Source organism: Pieris brassicae, chromosome 8 (genome assembly GCF_905147105.1).
Source record: "Pieris brassicae chromosome 8, ilPieBrab1.1, whole genome shotgun sequence".
Taxonomy (NCBI): Eukaryota; Metazoa; Arthropoda; class Insecta; order Lepidoptera; family Pieridae; genus Pieris; species Pieris brassicae.
The window spans coordinates 21090499-21109358 of record NC_059672.1 but is presented as its reverse complement, the minus strand read 5'-3'; the positions used below and the strand labels follow the sequence as shown (position 1 = coordinate 21109358).

General features: G+C 37.3%; 6 protein-coding genes across 11 annotated transcripts; 4 read left to right on the top strand and 2 right to left on the bottom strand.

Moving 5' to 3' along the window:
- Positions 1 to 823: 823 nt before the first annotated feature.
- Positions 824 to 6531, top strand: LOC123713554 (circadian clock-controlled protein daywake-like). 2 transcript variants are annotated; one of them, XR_006754206.1, is made up of 6 exons: positions 824 to 895; positions 1924 to 2152; positions 2227 to 2357; positions 2427 to 2564; positions 3230 to 3866; positions 6438 to 6531. XR_006754206.1 is itself a non-coding variant. In XM_045667276.1 (5 exons), exons 1-5 carry the CDS (start codon positions 829 to 831, stop codon positions 3379 to 3381), a joined length of 717 nt encoding a protein of 238 aa, XP_045523232.1. In that variant the 5' UTR covers positions 824 to 828; the 3' UTR covers positions 3382 to 4441. The 2 variants fall into 2 exon arrangements, 1 of the variants encoding a protein (XP_045523232.1); XM_045667276.1 differs by lacking the exon at positions 6438 to 6531 and having other exon boundaries at positions 3230 to 4441.
- LOC123713553 (dihydroanticapsin 7-dehydrogenase-like) lies at positions 4594 to 5624 on the bottom strand. Its single transcript, XM_045667275.1, has one exon. The coding sequence runs from the start codon at positions 5489 to 5491 to the stop codon at positions 4727 to 4729; it is 765 nt and encodes a 254-aa protein (XP_045523231.1). The 5' UTR covers positions 5492 to 5624; the 3' UTR covers positions 4594 to 4726.
- Positions 6532 to 7387: 856 nt separating the features above from the next.
- On the top strand, positions 7388 to 10450 carry LOC123713592 (tubulin alpha chain-like). 2 transcript variants are annotated; one of them, XM_045667329.1, is made up of 5 exons: positions 7388 to 7522; positions 7597 to 7807; positions 7913 to 8385; positions 8470 to 8826; positions 10154 to 10450. In XM_045667329.1, the coding sequence occupies exons 1-5, from the start codon at positions 7514 to 7516 to the stop codon at positions 10409 to 10411; spliced, it is 1308 nt and encodes a 435-aa protein (XP_045523285.1). In that variant the 5' UTR covers positions 7388 to 7513; the 3' UTR covers positions 10412 to 10450. The 2 variants fall into 2 exon arrangements, with proteins under 2 accessions (XP_045523285.1, XP_045523286.1); XM_045667330.1 differs by having other exon boundaries at positions 7395 to 7453.
- Positions 10451 to 11216: 766 nt separating this feature from the next.
- LOC123713593 (cytochrome c oxidase assembly protein COX15 homolog) lies at positions 11217 to 13688 on the top strand. 2 transcript variants are annotated; one of them, XM_045667332.1, is made up of 6 exons: positions 11217 to 11274; positions 11410 to 11557; positions 12051 to 12145; positions 12454 to 12586; positions 12681 to 12867; positions 12941 to 13688. In XM_045667332.1, the coding sequence occupies exons 2-6, from the start codon at positions 11538 to 11540 to the stop codon at positions 13610 to 13612; spliced, it is 1107 nt and encodes a 368-aa protein (XP_045523288.1). In that variant the 5' UTR covers positions 11217 to 11274; positions 11410 to 11537; the 3' UTR covers positions 13613 to 13688. The 2 variants fall into 2 exon arrangements, with proteins under 2 accessions (XP_045523288.1, XP_045523287.1); XM_045667331.1 differs by having other exon boundaries at positions 12013 to 12145.
- On the bottom strand, positions 12643 to 17524 carry LOC123713594 (ubiquitin domain-containing protein 2). 3 transcript variants are annotated; one of them, XR_006754218.1, is made up of 6 exons: positions 17214 to 17524; positions 16854 to 17134; positions 16474 to 16671; positions 16231 to 16387; positions 16076 to 16163; positions 12643 to 15547 (listed from the first exon to the last, which is right to left on the bottom strand). XR_006754218.1 is itself a non-coding variant. In XM_045667333.1 (5 exons), the coding sequence occupies exons 1-4, from the start codon at positions 17293 to 17295 to the stop codon at positions 16241 to 16243; spliced, it is 708 nt and encodes a 235-aa protein (XP_045523289.1). In that variant the 5' UTR covers positions 17296 to 17524; the 3' UTR covers positions 12643 to 15547; positions 16231 to 16240. The 3 variants fall into 3 exon arrangements, 1 of the variants encoding a protein (XP_045523289.1); XR_006754217.1 differs by lacking the exon at positions 16076 to 16163 and having other exon boundaries at positions 12643 to 12862; positions 12936 to 15547; XM_045667333.1 differs by lacking the exon at positions 16076 to 16163.
- An 87-nt stretch (positions 17525 to 17611) lies between these two features.
- On the top strand, positions 17612 to 18815 carry LOC123713595 (alpha-ketoglutarate-dependent dioxygenase alkB homolog 6). Its single transcript, XM_045667334.1, has 2 exons — positions 17612 to 17983; positions 18060 to 18815. The coding sequence occupies exons 1-2, from the start codon at positions 17942 to 17944 to the stop codon at positions 18696 to 18698; spliced, it is 681 nt and encodes a 226-aa protein (XP_045523290.1). The 5' UTR covers positions 17612 to 17941; the 3' UTR covers positions 18699 to 18815.
- Positions 18816 to 18860: the final 45 nt, after the last annotated feature.

The window sequence follows — 18860 nt, the reverse complement described above, 5'->3', positions numbered from 1 at the left end:
AAGGAAGTATACTATTAGGTTGCCACTCCATCTTAGTCGTGGCCGTAAATGGTAGGAATGAGTTGATGTTACCTTTTCTTTCGTGATTATTTTATTATTCCATGACTGCTCGTTAGTGCAGAAGTGCGTCCAGCACTCTTGCTTCCTTATACGAATTTTTGAATCGTCTTCTAGCGACTATGTACTTGTCCCAATCGGTGGGTAAGCTTGTGTTCCCAGCTTCATTGAACAGTTTCCTGACCTTCCGACGGTGTCTCTCCAATTGGAGCACCACAAGTTCTGTTTGCCCCGCCATCTTGGTACAGTGAGGGGACACGACTGCTCATAGTTTGTCAGGAGTAGGGACGTTAGGTTATTTGCATGTTTGTCTATGTCCTGTGCATCAATTAGGTTGATTTGTCTATCCCTGAGCTGACCAGACTGTAAAATTTTGCTGAACCATTTCTCCGAAGTATTCTTCTTGGTTGTAGTTTAGGTAGTTCCCCTTTGACTGCAAAGCGAATCATCCGAGCGTCATAATTTGCTTGACACGTGCCAGTCCTATATGTGATCTGACAGGCTGTTACCATTATTAGATCTATTATGGTTTGTGAACGTTGTCCCATCCTGTGTACTGCATAAAATTCCACAACTTATAAATTGTACATTCTGTTGCTTTAATAAAGCAATATATCAGACCCACTCGGTATTTTTATTTCACTACATGTGTCAATAAAGATAGGAATTGATTGAATTAAACGTAAAGGTTGAGCGTGTATGCAATTGCGAAAGATATATAACGTTGGGTTCAAGTAGCGGTGCGCAGTCCGCTGCATACATTCACACGACATGTCTCGACTTCTGTGCCTCGCGGTGGCTCTCTGCTGCACCCTGGAAGCGCGCGCCGGGACTTTGCGTGAGTGTTATAGCATACGTACTGTACTCTATTTGAACCTATTTACCTTTTAAAAAAAATATTTGAATGAAAAGTTAAAAATTTGTACAACTAACCATCCAGAAAAATAACTGCCCATTGTAATTAAAAGCATTATTTTTTATGTAATAATTTAATGAACAATTTTAAGAAACTTGCCACTTTCTTGACGTTCGATGATGGAATTCATCTGGAGGTATTATATACAACTCTGAACGCTCTGGTTTAAAGTGTACGTATATGCGTGTAAAAGAGTTAAACGCGCTTACCGTAGAGGTAGCGCCTTTCGACGCTTATATAAGGGCGCATCCGGGCCCCATGTTTCTCTATATCCCACAAGATTTTTCGTACATAAATAAATAGGGGCAGGGTTTTTCTGAATGTCACTGTATACAACAAAAACGTTCATAGCAGATAAAATAAATATTTAAATTCTATGATTTTGTAATGATACTTCAAATTATTTATGTTTTTATTGTAAAGATAAATATTTAAGGTCGTTACTTTCATGTTAGTGGTTTTGTAAGAGATAAATTCCGATCCGATGAAGAAATGCCTTATTGCGTGACAACTCAATGTCGTCCTCTATCCTGTGACATATATGACACGTAGTTGTAATATTTCCAAAATCCCAAACTATGTACCTGAACTGAACAACCAAAGAACCTATTCAGTATGAATACTGAATGAGAAATCGAGTAAGCTAATAATATTGTTACAGATTTCAAGAAAAAAAAGGTTATAGAGTAGAGTAATAATGTAGAAAAAAACGTGTGATTATTTGATTAATTATCCGCCATTGTTTGTGGACACTTTTGTGTAGTAATCGTCTTAATTGTTGTCGATGGTATTGCCAAATAGCCGGAGTCTATATCCACTACAAAGATATGCGCAAAAAAGTGTATGAATTTCAAATTGCGTAAACCGTTGATTAGGCATTTCAAGAGAAGTTTACCTTGACTTAAGACTACTTTCTTTTTAAAAATAATTTAATTTGCTTAATAACTTAGCGTCCTTCTTGAGTGCTTGTTCGGCGTCAGACCCAAATCTAAGTCGGTGCGTGGAGAAGGTGATAGCGGTCGGGGGAGGGAAATTCGCAAAGGGCATCCCGGAGCTGGGAATCGCGTCCCTTGATCCGGTGCATCTGGGTAGGGTGGTTGTCGACAACCCCGCTCTGAAGCTCACCTTCGACGACACCGTCGTTACCGGTCTCGGTGACTTTATCGTCAATTCTTTTAAGTAAGTTACACGCTGTGCCTAGAAATTCGCTTATTGGTCTTTGGATGCTATTTACAATATATTTGATCATTAAGGATTGACACGGAGAAAGGAAAAGCTACACTGGACTTTACGGCTAACGTAACACTGAAGGCAAATTATGACATGGATGGGCAGGTGCTCATCTTGCCAATTAGAGGAAACGGACAAGCCAAAATAAAAATCAGTAAGTTATATACTATCACTGTGACACAGGATAATGCAGGATTAATAAGTGGAATTAATAATTTTTCAGCCAACCTTAACATCGTGATCAAATATGACTACAAGACTGTCGACGGTTACTGGACGGTTACAGGTTACGAAGATAGCTACAATATGGACCGTGCGCAGTTCAAATTCACCAATCTTTTCAACGGCAACAAGGAGCTGGGTGCGTAAAGTATCGATTTACAACTTAGTTTAACCTTAGACAATGGTAAATCAGAATCAAAAGATCTGGGTTCCACTTCAGCTACATATGTCTCATTATAGATTGAAAATAGCAACTAAAATAATTAAATATCTTCGAAATTAAGTCATGGTGATTATAAATTACTACACTTAATAATACGCTTAAATGTAGTTTACGGGCACCAACGATAACATGAATAGAGCTACCTAATTTCATCTATTTTCAATCAAACTCAAGCATGATTATATCTAATGATGTGTGTTGAAACCAGATACATTTTTCCAAACACAATTTCAGCTGACGTTTGCTTACTTTGGTTCTTTCAATAAATACATTTTTTAAATTCCTGACTTGTACTAGACTTTATGATTATTTCGATTAACAATAATCGATTTAACTTTAAGTACTATAGAAACAATTTACTGAAACCTTTTGTCTGAGGACTGTCTATAATCTAAATAAAAAATATGCCATTTACGAATACAAAGTATGTCAAAAACTCATTTCACAACATCCCTCTGAAGGTCAATGTAATTTAAATTGAAAGTTCAATGATGTCTCGCCGGGCGAACTTTTGCGTAACTCCAATAAAATAATGTTTAATATAATTAAAGAAATAATTGCAGTATTTATTTACATTTTAGCATCTACAATAAATAGAGTGATCAATGACAACTGGGAGCCTGTAATCCGTGACATCGCTCCTGTGGCCTTCCAGACCATTATCAGTGCGTGCGTCAACGAGGCCAAGAAACTGTTCGCTGCCGTCCCTGCTGACCGGTTACTGCTGCCTTGATGTAAGCGGTACAAACAAATATCAGGATTACCTAAAGAAAATCGCTTTTCCGTCCGGAAGGGACGATTCCTAATTGCATAAGTATAATAATGAATCCCGCCCAGTTTGCCTTTTATAGTCTTTAAGAAGTTCTATTTTATTCGTACCTAGTTTTAACTTCCTCTAAAATAATAGCAGTTTGGTAATTTAACCTTTTAGTGATAAAGAAAATATGCGTAAATATAAGGAAAGGGTTGAAAAAATGTCGTTCTCGGATCATAATTTTTTATAATATAAAACTGCACTAATGTAATATAATGTTGACGTTGACTGTTCTCGTTTTTAACATTAATAGTGGCAGTATTGAGTATTCACGTTTTACAACAAACCGGTAGACGCTCCAGGCTCGTTGCCGTAAGGTCGCCGGTTGCACATTTCCGTGTCAATATTGTAACTTCCTCTCGGTGCGCATATTCCTCTCTTCGGGGCCAGCCACCACCAAGCCAGTGTGTATTTGCAATTGTATATCCTTTTCGTAGCCGTTATTTTTATACCTACTTAATAAGTCCTTAATCTTTTATTTATTAAAATCGCGTTCATTTATCTACGCCTAGATGTAAACATTATTTATTATACAATCTTAATAAGTTGGTAGTTAATTTATCATATTAATGTCCATTAATAATGTTGTGTCGATTCACACATGTCTCAATAGTCTTAAGAATTTTTAAGAGGTTATTGATTCTTTAACATATTATATACTATCTCTATTCTTGCCCGTAACAAAATCTAAAAAGTCCTGGTATGTTGCAGTGTTTTCATATAAAAATCTATAGTTTAATTAAGATTTAATGCCATGATTATAAATTATAAACTATATTTACACTTCTGAGATAAAATTGTAAGCATTGTTATAGTTACAAACCAAATATACAAGTAATTATTATTAAACATAGAAGTACTTGATTTTAGTGTTAATGTGTGAATCAAAGATAACACATTTTTGTGTAATTACTGACACCCACACTGTTTCTTATTGATAAGTAAACAGAAGCAATGTTTGAGATAACTCAGCTAAATGGTCTTGAACTATGAGATATTTTGTTTGTATTCTTTACAACTTATCATTTACTCTGTTATAATTAAATGAGATGTCATTTCTTTATCATCGAATTCTACAAAAACAAAAATTCTATTAAGCTTGTAATGTTTAAAAGAAATAAAAAACCAAAGAAACATATAACAATTTTATTTTTTCTTAAAAATTTAATAAATAATAGATAAATGTTTTCGAAGTATAAAAAAGATTACTAGAAAATGGCTTAAAATTAATTGATTAATAAAATCATATGGCATTCGGGCACATTTAACGAGGACACATAGCATGGCGACCACCATCAACTGGCAAACTAGCACCAGTAATGTTACTTGCCAAATCACTAGCTAAAAAGGCTATTGCTGCTGCAACTTCATCTGGTTTTCCAGGACGACCTAATGCATGCGTCTCTTTACTTCTCTCTAAGAAAGCAGCATATTGGTCATCATTTAACCCACCACGACGCTGCAGCTCTGTCAGAATAACTCCAGGGTTCACACAATTAACTCGGACACCTTTAGGGGCTAATTCTAAAGCAACACATCTAGTAAACTGATCGACCGATGCCTTAGATACATTGTAGGCAAGAACTCCAGGGAATGAACGAATTCCGTTTACACTTGATACATTCACAATATTACCTTTAGTTTTTAATAAGTGAGGAACAGCTAGCATAGTCAAATAATAAATCGAGCGCACGTTTGTATTCATCAAACGATCATATTGCGCCAAAGACGTGTTTTCGATTGAGCCAGTTTCGATAATACCTGCGTTGTTGATGAGAACGTCTAATTTTCCATAATGATCGACGGTAGACTTAATGATTTTTTCGATATCTCCCTCTATAGTTAAGTCCGCAGGTATACTTATGGTAGAAGTTGACTTTGCACAGTCATCATTGACCTTTTGCAAATTATTCACGTTTCTTCCAATCAGTGATAGTTGAGCACCAAGCTTTGAAAGGAAAACAGCAGTAGCAGCTCCAATTCCTGAGCTTGCGCCGGTAACAACTACTACTTTACCGGAAAAATTCATTGTAAAAGAGTTATCAGCAAAATTCTTACTAGCACGTTATAACACCTTTAAATACTGTCGTCAAAGAACTAAACTTATCTACTAAATTAAATAATGTATAACCATATAAAGATAATGATATGTACATATAATAATAGTATCCAAAACAAATTTATGTATGTGTTCTCAGACATCTAATAAACTAGTGTAATGTCAATTGTTAATGTCAAAGTCATATAATTATTTTAATGCATTTTACTCAAATAGCTAACGAAAGGATATGTTGGTCCTATATTTTCATTCTCATATGTAAAAAAAACCTCCGAGATGACCTCTGTTCTTACAAGTTTATGGAACATTTATTTTATAGTCTCCTTCTTGCATATTTGGAACAATATGACCTGTTGAGCAATCGCCAAATGATTTTCGTCGTAATCGATCTACAGGTGACCTAAAGATTGCATCTCACTTTATGGGGGAGGCCTTGGAGTGCCATGGTGAAGCACTTAACACATCTAAGGCCTTCGATTATAAATAGCAGATTTCTTGAAGAAGCGCTTGCATAAAGTCGATGGCTCCTCTTCTGATCTAGTGGTTGTTCATGCTAGTGTACCTCAAGGATCTGTTCTTTATGCGACTCTCTTCCTCATACATCATAATATATTTATTCATATAGGTAACACAATGTACTCTTATAAACGTAAAAAAAAGAAATACATATCAAATGCTTCTAATTTTGCAATTACTGCTAGTTCTCAAATCAAGGGTGTAGAACGGAAGAGAAGAACTGGCAATAAATCTCCACCACTCTTTAAAAGTTTTTTGTTTTACACAATGTTTGTAAGGAGCTGCAACCATTACACCATATTTACCTTAATTTAAATCAAGGTGAATTATGGACGATGATTCACTAGTTAAATTTCAGCTCTTAAGTCTAGACCATCGCTGTTTATTGTCTATATTTCAGATTACACTGTCAACACTACCACATGCACAATCCTCATTGACTGCTCTGGAGGAAGATTCCATTTTTATGGACGATAATGCTCACCTGCACCGCTCAGGCGACTTTTTTCTAGATCATACAGGAAACTAAGATGTAAGATTAACATATGGTAAGCTCTTTTTTGAAGGAACCTATGTCGAATTGGTTCGGACATATTTAGGTCGGCAGCTGGTTCTAAATAGTGGTGGTGCGCGTCAAAAATTGGCTTAAAAAACTCTCATTTGTGGAACGATGGATGTTGAGGCCTTGACATCAGATGATGAAACTCAGCTGCAGGTATTAATCCGAACAACTCCTCTGAACACTCTCAACAGTAATTTCAGTAGAAGATGCAGATAGACCCCACATCTCTACGTAACGTCAAGGGATCAAGCCGCTCTTAAAGTGACTAATCGTCGACGATTCGAACCACTCTTCGTTGAATACGCTCAAGCGGAAAGAGCTGGCATTGGGGAGCTCCCTCCTAGAGATGAGAACAGTACTCCATGTGGGGCTGATTTTGCGTTTAATGGAAAGTGTTTTCAAGGAAGTGTACATGCAAGGAGTCGGGATCCGTTAATAAGATTGGCCAGCTCGAAGTCTTCAACTCAATTCAATTGGGCATATGTGGGATGTCTTAAAGAGACAAGTAAGATCCAGCTCCATATAATGTCAAATACAATTAATTGAATTACCTTAATCGACATTACAAAAAAAAATCCTCAGGTGCCCGTTTTATTCAAAAGAGTTTAGATATTTAGTACCAAGATTAATTCCGAAATCGTTAAGTTTTAGGTAATAAACTAATAAGACTAGTAAGAATAGTAAGGCTGATAGAAAAAGAATATTTGTTTCGGAAGAAAGTTCTTCGTAATCACTATCCTAACCTTTTCCATTTTATTTTTTTTATATCTATGTGGCTTTACGTTTGTCAATGTTTGAAGGATACATATCATATTAAATTACTAAGAGATATTTTGTTTACAAAATAATGTAAGGTAAATTTTAGTCGTTTTCGCAAAAACTTAAATACAAAATTTCAGTTATGTTACCTTAAAATGACAATAGTAAGTAAATAGAACCCCAAAAAAGCATAATAATCCTAAGGTTGTTTTAAAAATATCTACATTCTGCCCTTTAGAAAGAAGTTATACACATCCATATAGGACAATCGGGAGTACAAGTGGCAAACGCCTGTTGGGAACTGTATTGTTTGGAACATGGCATTAGACCCGATGGCATCATGTTATTTGGAGAAAATGAACATAGCTGCGCTTCCTTTTTTAGTAACACGGCTGGAGGAAAAGTGGTGCCGCGTGTAGTATTGATTGATTTAGAACCAACTCCAATTGGTGGGTACATTTAAAACAGTAATTATAAATAAGATCATATTATGTATGAAATGTAAATATAATTTACAGAATAATACAAAAAATATCTCTTATACATATTTGCAGACGAAATACGAAATGGAACCTACAGACATCTATTTAATCCTAAATCTCTGCTTACGGGCAAAGAAGACGCGGCTAGTAATTTCGCTCGCGGGTACTTCGGAGTGGGACGCGAGATGATTAACGTTGCTCTCGATCGAATACGACTAGCCGCTGAAGATTGCAGTCATCTTCAAGGATTTATAGTGTTCCGCTCTTTTGGAGGAGGTACTGGATCTGGATTCACAGCACTGCTTTTGGAAAACATTGCTAGAGAATACGGAAAGCTATCTAAAATAGAATTTGCTATTTATCCTGCCCCAAGAATTTCACCAGTAATTGTAGAACCGTACAACGCAATATTGACGTCACATGCTTGTATGAACACAGAAGATGTCTGCTTTATCTTCGACAATGAAGCCTTATATGACATTCTAGCTAGATCATTAGAAGTACCTCGACCGACATATACGAATTTAAATAGATTAATTGCTCAGGTATAAACCGACTATAAGCGACTTCACTACTAACAATACTATTGTAAAGAAACCGTTTAAAAATATGTTTTTATTATTTCATAGGTGATATCGTGTATGACTGCGTCTCTAAGGTTCGAAGGCTCATTAAACGTGGAACTCGTGGAGTTTCGAACAAACCTGATTCCTTATCCGAGAATCCATTTTCCTTTGGTGACCTTCGCTCCATTTGTACCACCGACGAGAGGTCAACATGAAACTATGAGTACGCAACAGTTGATGATGTCTTGCTTTGAGCCGGCCAACCAAATGGTAAAGTGCGACCCCACGAAGGGCAGCTACATGGCATGTTGTCTGTTATTCCGGGGAGATGTTAATCCGAATGACATAAATTTTGCTATTAACCAAATTAAAAACACGAGATCCATTAAATTTGTCTCTTGGTCACCGACAGGATTTAAGGTAATTGAGCTGATGTAGTTCGTTGTACGAAAACGATAGGTAACACGTTACTTTAACTACGTACTTGGTCCCAAAGTTCTGTCACTGGCACATTATTTTTAAATTTCGAAAATGATCTTATAAAAACAATCACTTTCGGTAATTGTTCACGTTGGATTAGACATTCAAACAAAACCGAAAAGCTGTTATTGCGTTGCACCGCTGTGGGCACTCGCCGAGTACTATTTTCAACTTGGTCAAAGAATATAAACGCTATAAAATATAAGGCTTAGGATTGTGTACCGTACTATTGGTACAATGAAGTCTCCAGTGTTGAGGACAAGAAAAAAACTGGCCAGCGACGATCCGCAGGAACACCAGCAGTAATCAAAGCTATCAAGGCTTTCTTGCTATCCGCGAGAAATCCTGTCCGGAAACAGTAGTTTATGGCTTTGCAGATGGGTGTCAGTAGGAAAACAGTAAAAAAAGGTTTTAAATTAAAACTTTTTTTGCAAAAAAACAGTGGGCACTTTCCTAATGCTATGTCTAACAATGTCTAAAAGCAATAAGGCTTACCGTAATATCCTCTTTACGGACGAAAAATGTTTCGATATTGAAGAGAAGTACAATAAGCAGAATGATAGTGTGTAACTAGCTTACACACAGAGTTCTTAAGAAGCTGGAAATAAAGTGCCGAGGGTGCAACATCGACATCGTAAATTATCAGTAATGGTCTGTTTGGGAGCAGTACTGCGCCTGCACACAAAGCCGAGACCACTCAAGCCTGGTTTGAGCGTCAAAACATCGACTTAATTAGAAATGAGGATTGGCCTTCCTCCAGTCCCAGACCTTAATCATTAGGACTATAAAATTTGGCACTTCTTAGAGAGGAAAGTCTGTGATAAGCCCCATAAAAATTTGAAGAGTCTGAATTCATCTTTAAAAAACAGTCACTGAAATGATAGAAGACTGGCAGCGGCACTTAAAGGCGTGTGATAAAAATAAGGGAGGTCATTTCGAATAATTTCCTATTTCTATTCCCTAATTATGTACTATAAATTGATATATCACTCATTAAAAACTGATAAGAACTTTTGTTTTATCATTATTTCCATTTATGACAGAACTTTGGGACCGACTACGTATACAATTGGACGCAAATGACAGCCCTAATGTATATCATATAGGCATATTTAACTGTCTCTACTATTTATTTGTTTAAAATTCATACGATTAGTTTATATTGGTTTTAATATCCTATAATGTTTAAATAATGTGTTAAGATTATTAAGGAATGTCCAACATTATTTTTATTAATTTATTTTATTGGCCTTAATATTCATTACAGATTGGTGTAAATAGTCGACCACCAGTAACCGTCCCCGGCGGTGATTTAGCGGTATTTCAAAGAGCCGTGACCATGGTATCAAACTCATCCGCCATCCGAATAGCTTGGGAACATTTATGCAGAAAATTCTCTTTGATGTACGCCAAACGGGCATTTGTACATCATTACGTTGGAGAAGGATTAGAAGAAGGGGAGTTTACAAATGCTCTTTATAATATCAAAGCTTTGTCTAATGATTACAGGGAAATGGAAACATGAAAGTTATAAACAAAGAAAAATATACACTATAGTATTTTATCTATTATTTTAATCTTATTTACCATTACTATAAACTTCTACAGCTATTCTACTATAAGGCACTTTTGTTTTTATTTTTGTAATACATTTTGTAGTGCGTAGTGTAGTGGTTTTGCAAATAATATAGGAATTCGAACTTTTCAATTAAAGGTAAATAATGACTTCGTGTTATCTTTTAATAGTTTTAATTAAAATTGATAAAATTCTTCTGGTATATGAAATTCACACAAGTTGTCAGCAGTTTGGTGCTGATAAATAGTGTCCTTAGTTAAATTTTCATTTTAATAATTTATTAAAACAGTACACAAACAATCACGGGGTCTAGACATATTAGTATTCGACATAAACTACCGCTTTAGCGTTATTGTATTGTCGAAAATGCTTCGATCGCAGCCAAGAGACACATTACTACACTGCCGCAAAGTCGACAGCGTAGCTCCGATCTTTTCCAAGCAACCTTAGTAGTTCGGGGCTGAATTTAGAGAGCATTTCAAGTTTCTCCTCAATTTTGATTTAAATCTATCTGCTTCACTCACTATTTTATTATTATAGTCGGTAAGTTATTAAAGTAGTATATTAAATTTTATTAGATATCTATGCTGGACAGATGACTAATCACTGAAGACTGTAGTGAGTAGTCATCTGTTCCTTTAATCTTGACAGTTAACAATACAAGTTAGACTTGGATAACAATTATTAATAAAGACAAATATTGTAACTATATGAATATTCTTATTTCTTACTATAATAAATTGAATTGATACTAGAGAGAGTAAGAAAAGTAATTTATTAAAAAACAATTTCTCTAATTACAATTTTTAAGTGTAAGTTATAATAATTAAAAATACATGTAATCATGTGTTCAATGTTGCAACTTCAAGCTGTGAATAAATAAGAAAATGTTATTTTAATTTGAACTTTAGATTTGCTATATAAACTAAGATTTTTACCTATTACAGAAGAATGATTAAACTGGCGCAATCATGCCGGTTTACACAGTATCTAAGAGTACCAAGTACTTTGTTGTCTACCACCAAAAAACATGGAATAACCACCTCCAGACAATTAATAACACAGACACGGTACAATGTCAATAAAGGCTTTAAGGTATTACATAACCCTTATTTAAAAAATCACCTTTATTTTCTCCCAGAGAATGTTACCAACACATTTTTTGTATAAGTTTCAAATTGCTGAACTTAGGACCACAAAACGACGACGTGTTTCAGACACATAAGGTTGATCGCCTTGCCTAAGGGGGAGTCATGGGGTAAAGTCACAGTTAGTCACTTCTTTAAAAAAAACACACCTTTGACCTTATTTTGACCCAGATATTTTAAACTAAGATCAAGAGTTGTAGCACTATTTGTTTTGTACATGTATGCCTGAAATTTAAATTTTTATATCAAAATTTTCAGTTAGTTAAAAAACTTATTGCTAGCTTATATGCTTATTATGACCTATTCTGAAGAAACGTAAAATAAGGTAAACCAACAGGTGTAATTTAACATTTATACATGAATTTCTTTATGTAGTTTGAAAATCTTTCAATTTATTTACAGATTAGTGATATAATTAAAAACAATGGTGTTTTGGCCAGGTTTAGCAATACATCACCAAAGCAGAATACCCCTAAAGCAGTGGGCTATTGGTTACTGGGCTGCAGTGGGATGGTGTTTACAGCGGTAGTGTTAGGTATGGCCAGTGGATATTTAGTTCTCCTCTATTGTGTCTATTATGTTGTAAATGTTATTGTAACTACTACTAATGGCACTAAGTGAAACAACAATTGTAGATGAAAATCATATTGTTCACATTAGAAGACACATTCTGTAACATAATGAAATATATAATTTTTCAGTGAATATGAATTAAATTTGCAAATTAAGCAGCTCTTACAGTGGTAGATTTAAATCAAATAGTTTTATATGTTATTGCTAATAGGGATTGAGAGTGAATAAATATAAATAAAAATTTGGTTTTGGTTTTATTTCTACTTTTAGGTGGGGTTACTAGATTGACAGAGTCGGGTCTATCGATGGTAACTTGGAAACTCTTAGGGGAGAAGTTGCCCAGAACTGAAGAAGAATGGCAGCATGAGTTTGAAACCTATCAACAATTTCCAGAATACAAATAGTTAGTGTAATTCCTAGTAACATTATCATGTCACATTGAAATGAAACAACTTGACATACAATCATAGACAAAATTACAAACACATTTATTCCAGTAAGAACATGAACATGAACCTGTCAGAGTTCAAATGGATCTGGTGGATGGAGTTCGCGCACCGCACTTGGGGCCGCGCCATCGGAGCCGCCGTGTTCCTTCCGGCCGCCTTCTTCTGGCTGCGGGGTTGTCTCGACGGGCCCATGAAGATCAGGGTGGCGGCTTACTGCGCGCTCGTCGGGGCTCAGGTGTGTTCGCGGATTCACTCGAGAGAGAGAGTAATTTTGTAAAACATCCATCACCCTTCATTTCAAACCTCAGGGTCTGATGGGGTGGTACATGGTGAAATCCGGCCTGGAGGACCGGTTCCGGGGCCCCTCGGACGTGCCGCGCGTTTCTCAGTACCGGTTGGCGTCGCACCTGGGGCTGGCCTTCACGCTGTACGCGGGGCTGTTGAGCGGAGCCCTGCGCGTGCTTCGCCCCGCGCCCGCGCTCGCCGTCGCCCGCCGAGCGGCCGAGCTCGCGCGGGTGACCGCCGCCGCGAACTTCGTCGGAGCGATGGCCTTCGCGACGGCCCTCTCGGGCGCCTTCGTGGCGGGGCTGGACGCCGGGCTCGTGTACAACTCGTTCCCGAAGATGGGCGACCGCTGGGTGCCCGACGACGCGTGGCAGCTGACTCCGCGCCTGCGCAACTTCACCGAGAACCCCAGCACCGTGCAGCTCGACCACCGCGTGCTCGGCGCGAGCACGCTGCTGGCGGCCACGGCGCTGGGCCTGCTGGCGCGTCGGGCTCCGCTGTCTCCGGCGGCGTCGAGGCTGGCCGTCGCGGTCGCCGCCGCCGCCTGGCTGCAGGCCACGCTGGGCGTCCTGACGCTGCTGCACTACGTGCCGACGCCGTTGGCCGCCTCGCACCAGTCGGGCTCGCTGCTGCTGCTGTCGCTGGCCGTGTGGCTCACGCACGAGATCAAGCTGCTCAAGTACATCCCCAAGTAGATCTCCGCCGAGAACGTCTATCGCGAGACGATACCGGAGGAAGCCGATTTTCTAATTAAACTCTTACCAAAACCGAGCTCTATTTTTCATTAGAATTGCGTTTGCGAGAAATAATACGAACGTTCAGATCGTTAGATTTTAATAATATATATGTATGTTAATTTGTTACAAACTAGATTTCTACGATGACATTTGGATGAAATAGCGACGTGATCCCGTACGAACAGCATCCGCAGCCGATGAACCCAAAAGCGAATGATAAAATAGAAAATGTACAAAACTAGATGATTGAGATGTGCGCTTCGACCGCAGTCGAGGTGACCGGTGGTGACCCGCCGCGGACACCGTTCAGATTGGCCGTCGACCTGACTTCGCAAGTCGTCATGGCACTCGATGGGAAACTCGTGGAATTCTCAGTTCTCTTCTCATTTGTTATGGACTCCTTTCCGTATGGGAGTAGTTTCATAATACTCCCCTTCAGAAAACAATAAAACGAGAATCGCCTAAGCTTTCGATACCCGTATGTCATCAGTGACGGAGGACGATGGCTCTCTGGACTCAATATTTAAAGAAATGGTTCAGCTCTGGTTCGCTTTGCGCGATACGTGAAGGATAAATAATACTACGTTTAATAAATAATATTTCGATAACATTCAAAGTAAAAAACCTTTCATCGTAAATGAGATAAATAGGCGCAATAGAGCTTCAATATTGCATCGGACGCATCTAAAGATTACGGTCTACGTGTTATGGATTGGTCTCTCTGTCGTCTCATCGTACACGTTCTCGTTCAAATTTATTTATCAGTACGTGAGCAACTATTTAAAAACTATTAACTTTCGTCGATCACACCGCGTGAGTGAAATGAAGTGAATTTCGTTCACACAACACTGGAGTCTTCGTCTTGGAGATCGTTATCAAACGTTACAAAAGCTAAAATGGGTTAAAATCGTGTTTATTTATTACGCGCTACACAATAGCACCGTCCCACAAATATTGGAGAGACGACAAGAACAATACAATAATATAGTCAACGTTGAGATCTAGGAATGACCACCGCACTCCCTCGTAAATGCCCAAATTAAAATCGGCACGCGTCGGTCGTCGAGAGAACGACCGGCGGTGGCTAAAAACATTTAGAAAATTGTTTACGCCTATTGAGCGGCAACATTCGGCTCGTCATTAGATTCGAAAATGAGAAATTTCCTTCATATAAACGCGAACGACGGATAATACGGCAGTGACAATAATATCGACATAAGACAGGAACGGGACAAATAAAAAATAGCGAACCGATAGCGCGCTCACGACAGCTTTTTTTTTATTTGACAACTCGTGACATTTTGACTATTACACGAGCGTAAAAGCTGTACCGACTCCGGCAGTGAAGGTTACGATAGTTGTTAATATTTTGGGGCACTTTTTATCGATTTGTTGCAAAAGGCGGCATTATTAGCGTCCAAACAATTAGTGCTCGTACACGAGACTCGTACGATTCGATATTTTAGAAGAAGCGTCTCCTATCGGATGAATGACGATATTTTATCTATATGTACAGAGTGTGCGGGCGTTCCGAGGTTTAACCGACTCAAAAACGAGGCGACGACGGTGACAATGTCGTGCCATCCATCGTAGTGCACGTCGCGCTAGCACGGGTCGCGTAAAAAAGTATCGAAATCCTTTTTCGTCTTATGTAATTTATATAACATTTATTTATATGTACACACGATTCTAATCATTAGATGAATACAAAAATAATAATTTATCGAGACGTGTCCTCTCGCGACGCCGTGCACGGCCATCTAATGATCGGAATGCCGAATTCACTAGATTAATATACTCGTTATGATACAGTTATATGCGTAGCTATAGGTGTGAGAAGGTATCTCTGAGAAGGTTTGCGGTACTTGCGTGATCTTGAAATCCGTTATGTTTCTGAAAATAAAGTCATCGATGAAAAGGTGCGATTTTCACTACAGACTGCAGTAATACAGATAATACAGATGTAAAGAACGAATATTGACAACACTTTTATAATATCATAAAGATCGCACCGATGTCTTTCATTTTAATGATATAACGGTGATTGGTCTGCAACGTTGTGCATCCGGACACATACTTGATATTTAGAATGTATCACAGGAGCAGCGTTTTAAAGAGATTAGACACAAGTCGTATGGTGTCTGATTCTTTGTCTCAGGAGTTTGCTGCCCATGAGCACTGAAACCTCATTGGCCCGACCCATCCTTTTGCCATTACGAACTACACCCAGAAGTATTGCTCGATTAACTGAACCATCTGCAAAATTACTGTATCTCTTTCATATTTGCTCTAAACAAGTACGACTGAATCTCTGCAATCCCCGCTCATCTTGGCCGATTACCTATTCATCTACACGCTCAGCATCAAGTATATTATGAATCAATTAGGGCCTCCACAGTGAGGTTACGGAACTCCCCTTACCTCCCGCTCTCTTATCTATGTTTATCCAACAAAGTGACCAATAGATCAATGTTTGCCAACTTGTTGTACTGTATCATCTCAACGAGACCTATAAAAGGACTAGGTTAATCGGATAATAGTAATTAATAATGCTGACAAAAAACAGCAATATGTACCTGTAGCCAACTAGCTAGGCGGATGTGGGTCAGTGCTGACAATAACCTGTACAACATAACCGGCTGTGATTTTCGCTTCCTCCACCAGCAGACGGTCACCGAGCAACTTGCCACCATAGAACCAACGCTGTCGCCATACCTCTACTGATTCTTGAGCCTGTAAATTGCAGATATATGTGAGTTAGTAATTTTGTAATGAAATGTGGTAATTAAGCTAATTTTAGGAATTAATAAGAGTCATACATGTAATTTAGCCTTGCAGTGTGCGATGGTGTGCTTGGAGCCCACTGACAAGATCAAGTCTTTACAGGTAGTCGATAGCCGTAACCTTAGAGCCATTTCAGATCCTGCTTCCACAGGTTCAGAGCAATCGGCAGGGGAATCTCGACCGCTTGCTTCTTTTACCATATTAATTGGGGCTGACAGACAGTATATTGGTACCTGAAAGTATTGATAATAAGTTTAAATCGTATTTTCGACTAGTGTCAGTGAGACACAGAAAATTAATTAGGACTTGACAAGGTTGGGAAATCTTAATAGGTCCAAATTAATACTTCATTATATTAAAGAAAAATATATTATTTATTATACATACTTACTTATACAACAGATAGAAATTATACCTGATATCTAGTTCCCCACTCGTCATAGCACTCTGTAAGATATCCATTTGGGACTGAAACACTGGCACCATCTAAGATTGCCTGAGCAAGTTGAAAGTCCATTGCCTCTGCAGCGACGGCAGCTGCACGTAATGCATCCCAAATCTCTTTCCGACCTTCAAAGGCCGGGGCAGTGTCCCAGAATTCATCGCGTTTGCTCCTTAATTGACCTTCTGTCAATGGCACATCCGATTTCCACCTGATTGTCTCATGGCACAACGATTGATTCTTTCTTAAACCACCTAAAATAATGATTTTATCAAATGAGATTCGAAATTAAACAACAACATCGATTCCACGGTGACAACTTTTATCACGGACCAGAGTTAGGTCGAGATACCGTTCCTGAAGATTCTTCTATCGCCCCACTTCTGGTTCTAGTTATTCCAATACATCCACCCATTGTTATCACATTCTCTTTTGAACAGTTTCAATAACATTTACAAACACATTTTAGCATATTAAAACACTTTATCGGCCCGAATCCCGATCATCATATTCAATGTTGAATATTCCTTTCAAGTTTCATGACAAACCCAATGTGTCAAAAGCTATAAACATAGAGTATAACTTATATTGGTCAAATGTCTCACCACTCCCAAAAAGCGAAAAACAAGACCTGGCTGTATGGACTAAAGTCCTTTGCCTTTCCCATTAGGGATAAATTAATCACAAACATCATCAAAACCATAAAGCGAAAAATTAACGAACAATTTTAGTTTCGTTCACAGATCAACGTCAAATCTCTCATAATTAACATGGTAGCTTGTTTTGAAGTTTCGTTACAACTTTCAGGCTAAAAAAATATAAACATCAGAATAAAGAAATATGCATAATCAATAGATGTGTTTATACTTTCATACGTTTATTAAAATTAAAACAAAAACACGTTTATTAATTGATAGTTAATTCTTTCGTAACTATTTTTTTTATAATTAAAAACAATTGTTACAAGTTACCTGTATTTATATATTACTCATTATTATACCATAAGGAGTGTATACAGTATATACCCATTTTTATAATCGATAAAAAGACCTAAAATCGAGATGCACGATGACAATTTTTTGTTAGGCTACCGAATACGGGAAGTACGTATTAATTTAATAACTTAATACATTTATATTTGAATGCTTTAAAAAACTCATAGATATTTTTTTATTTTAGGTTGATGCAACTGCATACTATGTATCAGAATTCATAACAGAGGCAGAAGAGAAAAATATTTTAAGTAATGTGTATGGTGTTCCGAAGCCGAAATGGACACAACTGTCTAATAGAAGACTACAAAATTGGGGAGGAATCCCCCATAACAAAGGCATGATAGCTGAAACTATTCCAATGTGGCTTAACAATTACCTACTAAAGATTGACAAATTAAATGTAATGAATGGGAATAAGCCTAATCATATATTGGTAAATGAATATACTCCGGGACAAGGCATCTTGCCTCACCTTGATGGATTTTTATTTTACCCTACAATCACTACTATATCTCTAGCCTCACATGCTATTTTGAATTTTTATGAACCTATTTCTAAACATACAAATATTTTAAAACCAAAATTTTCATTTCTTTTAGAGCCTAGAAGTTTATTGATTCTACAAGATAAATTGTTTAGCCATTATTTGCATGGCATAGAAGATATTAATGAAGATATAATTACTGACTCAATATTAAATTTAGATATGTGTTCAAGTAAATATTCCAAAGAAAAAAAAATTCTGCGTGAAACTAGGATATCATTGACAATAAGACATGTTCCAAAAACAACTACATTTAAGATTAATATTGGGAAACAATAGCATTGTTTAAGATATTATTTATATATATTACTATACTAAAGTTGTTAAATTTTTTTGTAACCTTAATACTAGAAGTAATACAAGTTATTCAAAAATTAAATGGTAAAAAAAAATATATATCCGAATTTAAACCTTTTGTGTTATTTCTACTTTCAAATTGTT

Bases quoted from the DNA above. Each gene is read 5' to 3' on its own strand.
- LOC123713554 (XM_045667276.1), top strand. From the start codon at position 829: ATGTCTCGACTTCTGTGCCTCGCGGTGGCTCTCTGCTGCACCCTGGAA. The intron at 2,153-2,226 runs GTAAGTTACACG...TTGATCATTAAG, and splicing joins TTTATCGTCAATTCTTTTAA to GATTGACACGGAGAAAGGAA. The intron at 2,565-3,229 runs GTGCGTAAAGTA...TTTACATTTTAG, and splicing joins CAACGGCAACAAGGAGCTGG to CATCTACAATAAATAGAGTG.
- LOC123713553 (XM_045667275.1), bottom strand. From the start codon at position 5,491: ATGAATTTTTCCGGTAAAGTAGTAGTTGTTACCGGCGCAAGCTCAGGA.
- LOC123713592 (XM_045667329.1), top strand. The intron at 7,808-7,912 runs GTGGGTACATTT...ACATATTTGCAG, and splicing joins TTTAGAACCAACTCCAATTG to ACGAAATACGAAATGGAACC. The intron at 8,386-8,469 runs GTATAAACCGAC...ATTATTTCATAG, and splicing joins TAAATAGATTAATTGCTCAG to GTGATATCGTGTATGACTGC.
- LOC123713593 (XM_045667331.1), top strand. From the start codon at position 11,414: ATGATTAAACTGGCGCAATCATGCCGGTTTACACAGTATCTAAGAGTA. The intron at 11,558-12,012 runs GTATTACATAAC...ATTTATTTACAG, and splicing joins ATGTCAATAAAGGCTTTAAG to ATTAGTGATATAATTAAAAA. The intron at 12,868-12,940 runs GTGTGTTCGCGG...TTCAAACCTCAG, and splicing joins GCGCGCTCGTCGGGGCTCAG to GGTCTGATGGGGTGGTACAT.
- LOC123713594 (XM_045667333.1), bottom strand. From the start codon at position 17,295: ATGGGTGGATGTATTGGAATAACTAGAACCAGAAGTGGGGCGATAGAA. The intron at 17,135-17,213 runs GTCCGTGATAAA...TCATTATTTTAG, and splicing joins GGTATCTCGACCTAACTCTG to GTGGTTTAAGAAAGAATCAA. The intron at 16,672-16,853 runs GTATAATTTCTA...CAATACTTTCAG, and splicing joins AGTGGGGAACTAGATATCAG to GTACCAATATACTGTCTGTC.
- LOC123713595 (XM_045667334.1), top strand. From the start codon at position 17,942: ATGCACGATGACAATTTTTTGTTAGGCTACCGAATACGGGAA. The intron at 17,984-18,059 runs GTACGTATTAAT...TTTTTATTTTAG, and splicing joins TAGGCTACCGAATACGGGAA to GTTGATGCAACTGCATACTA.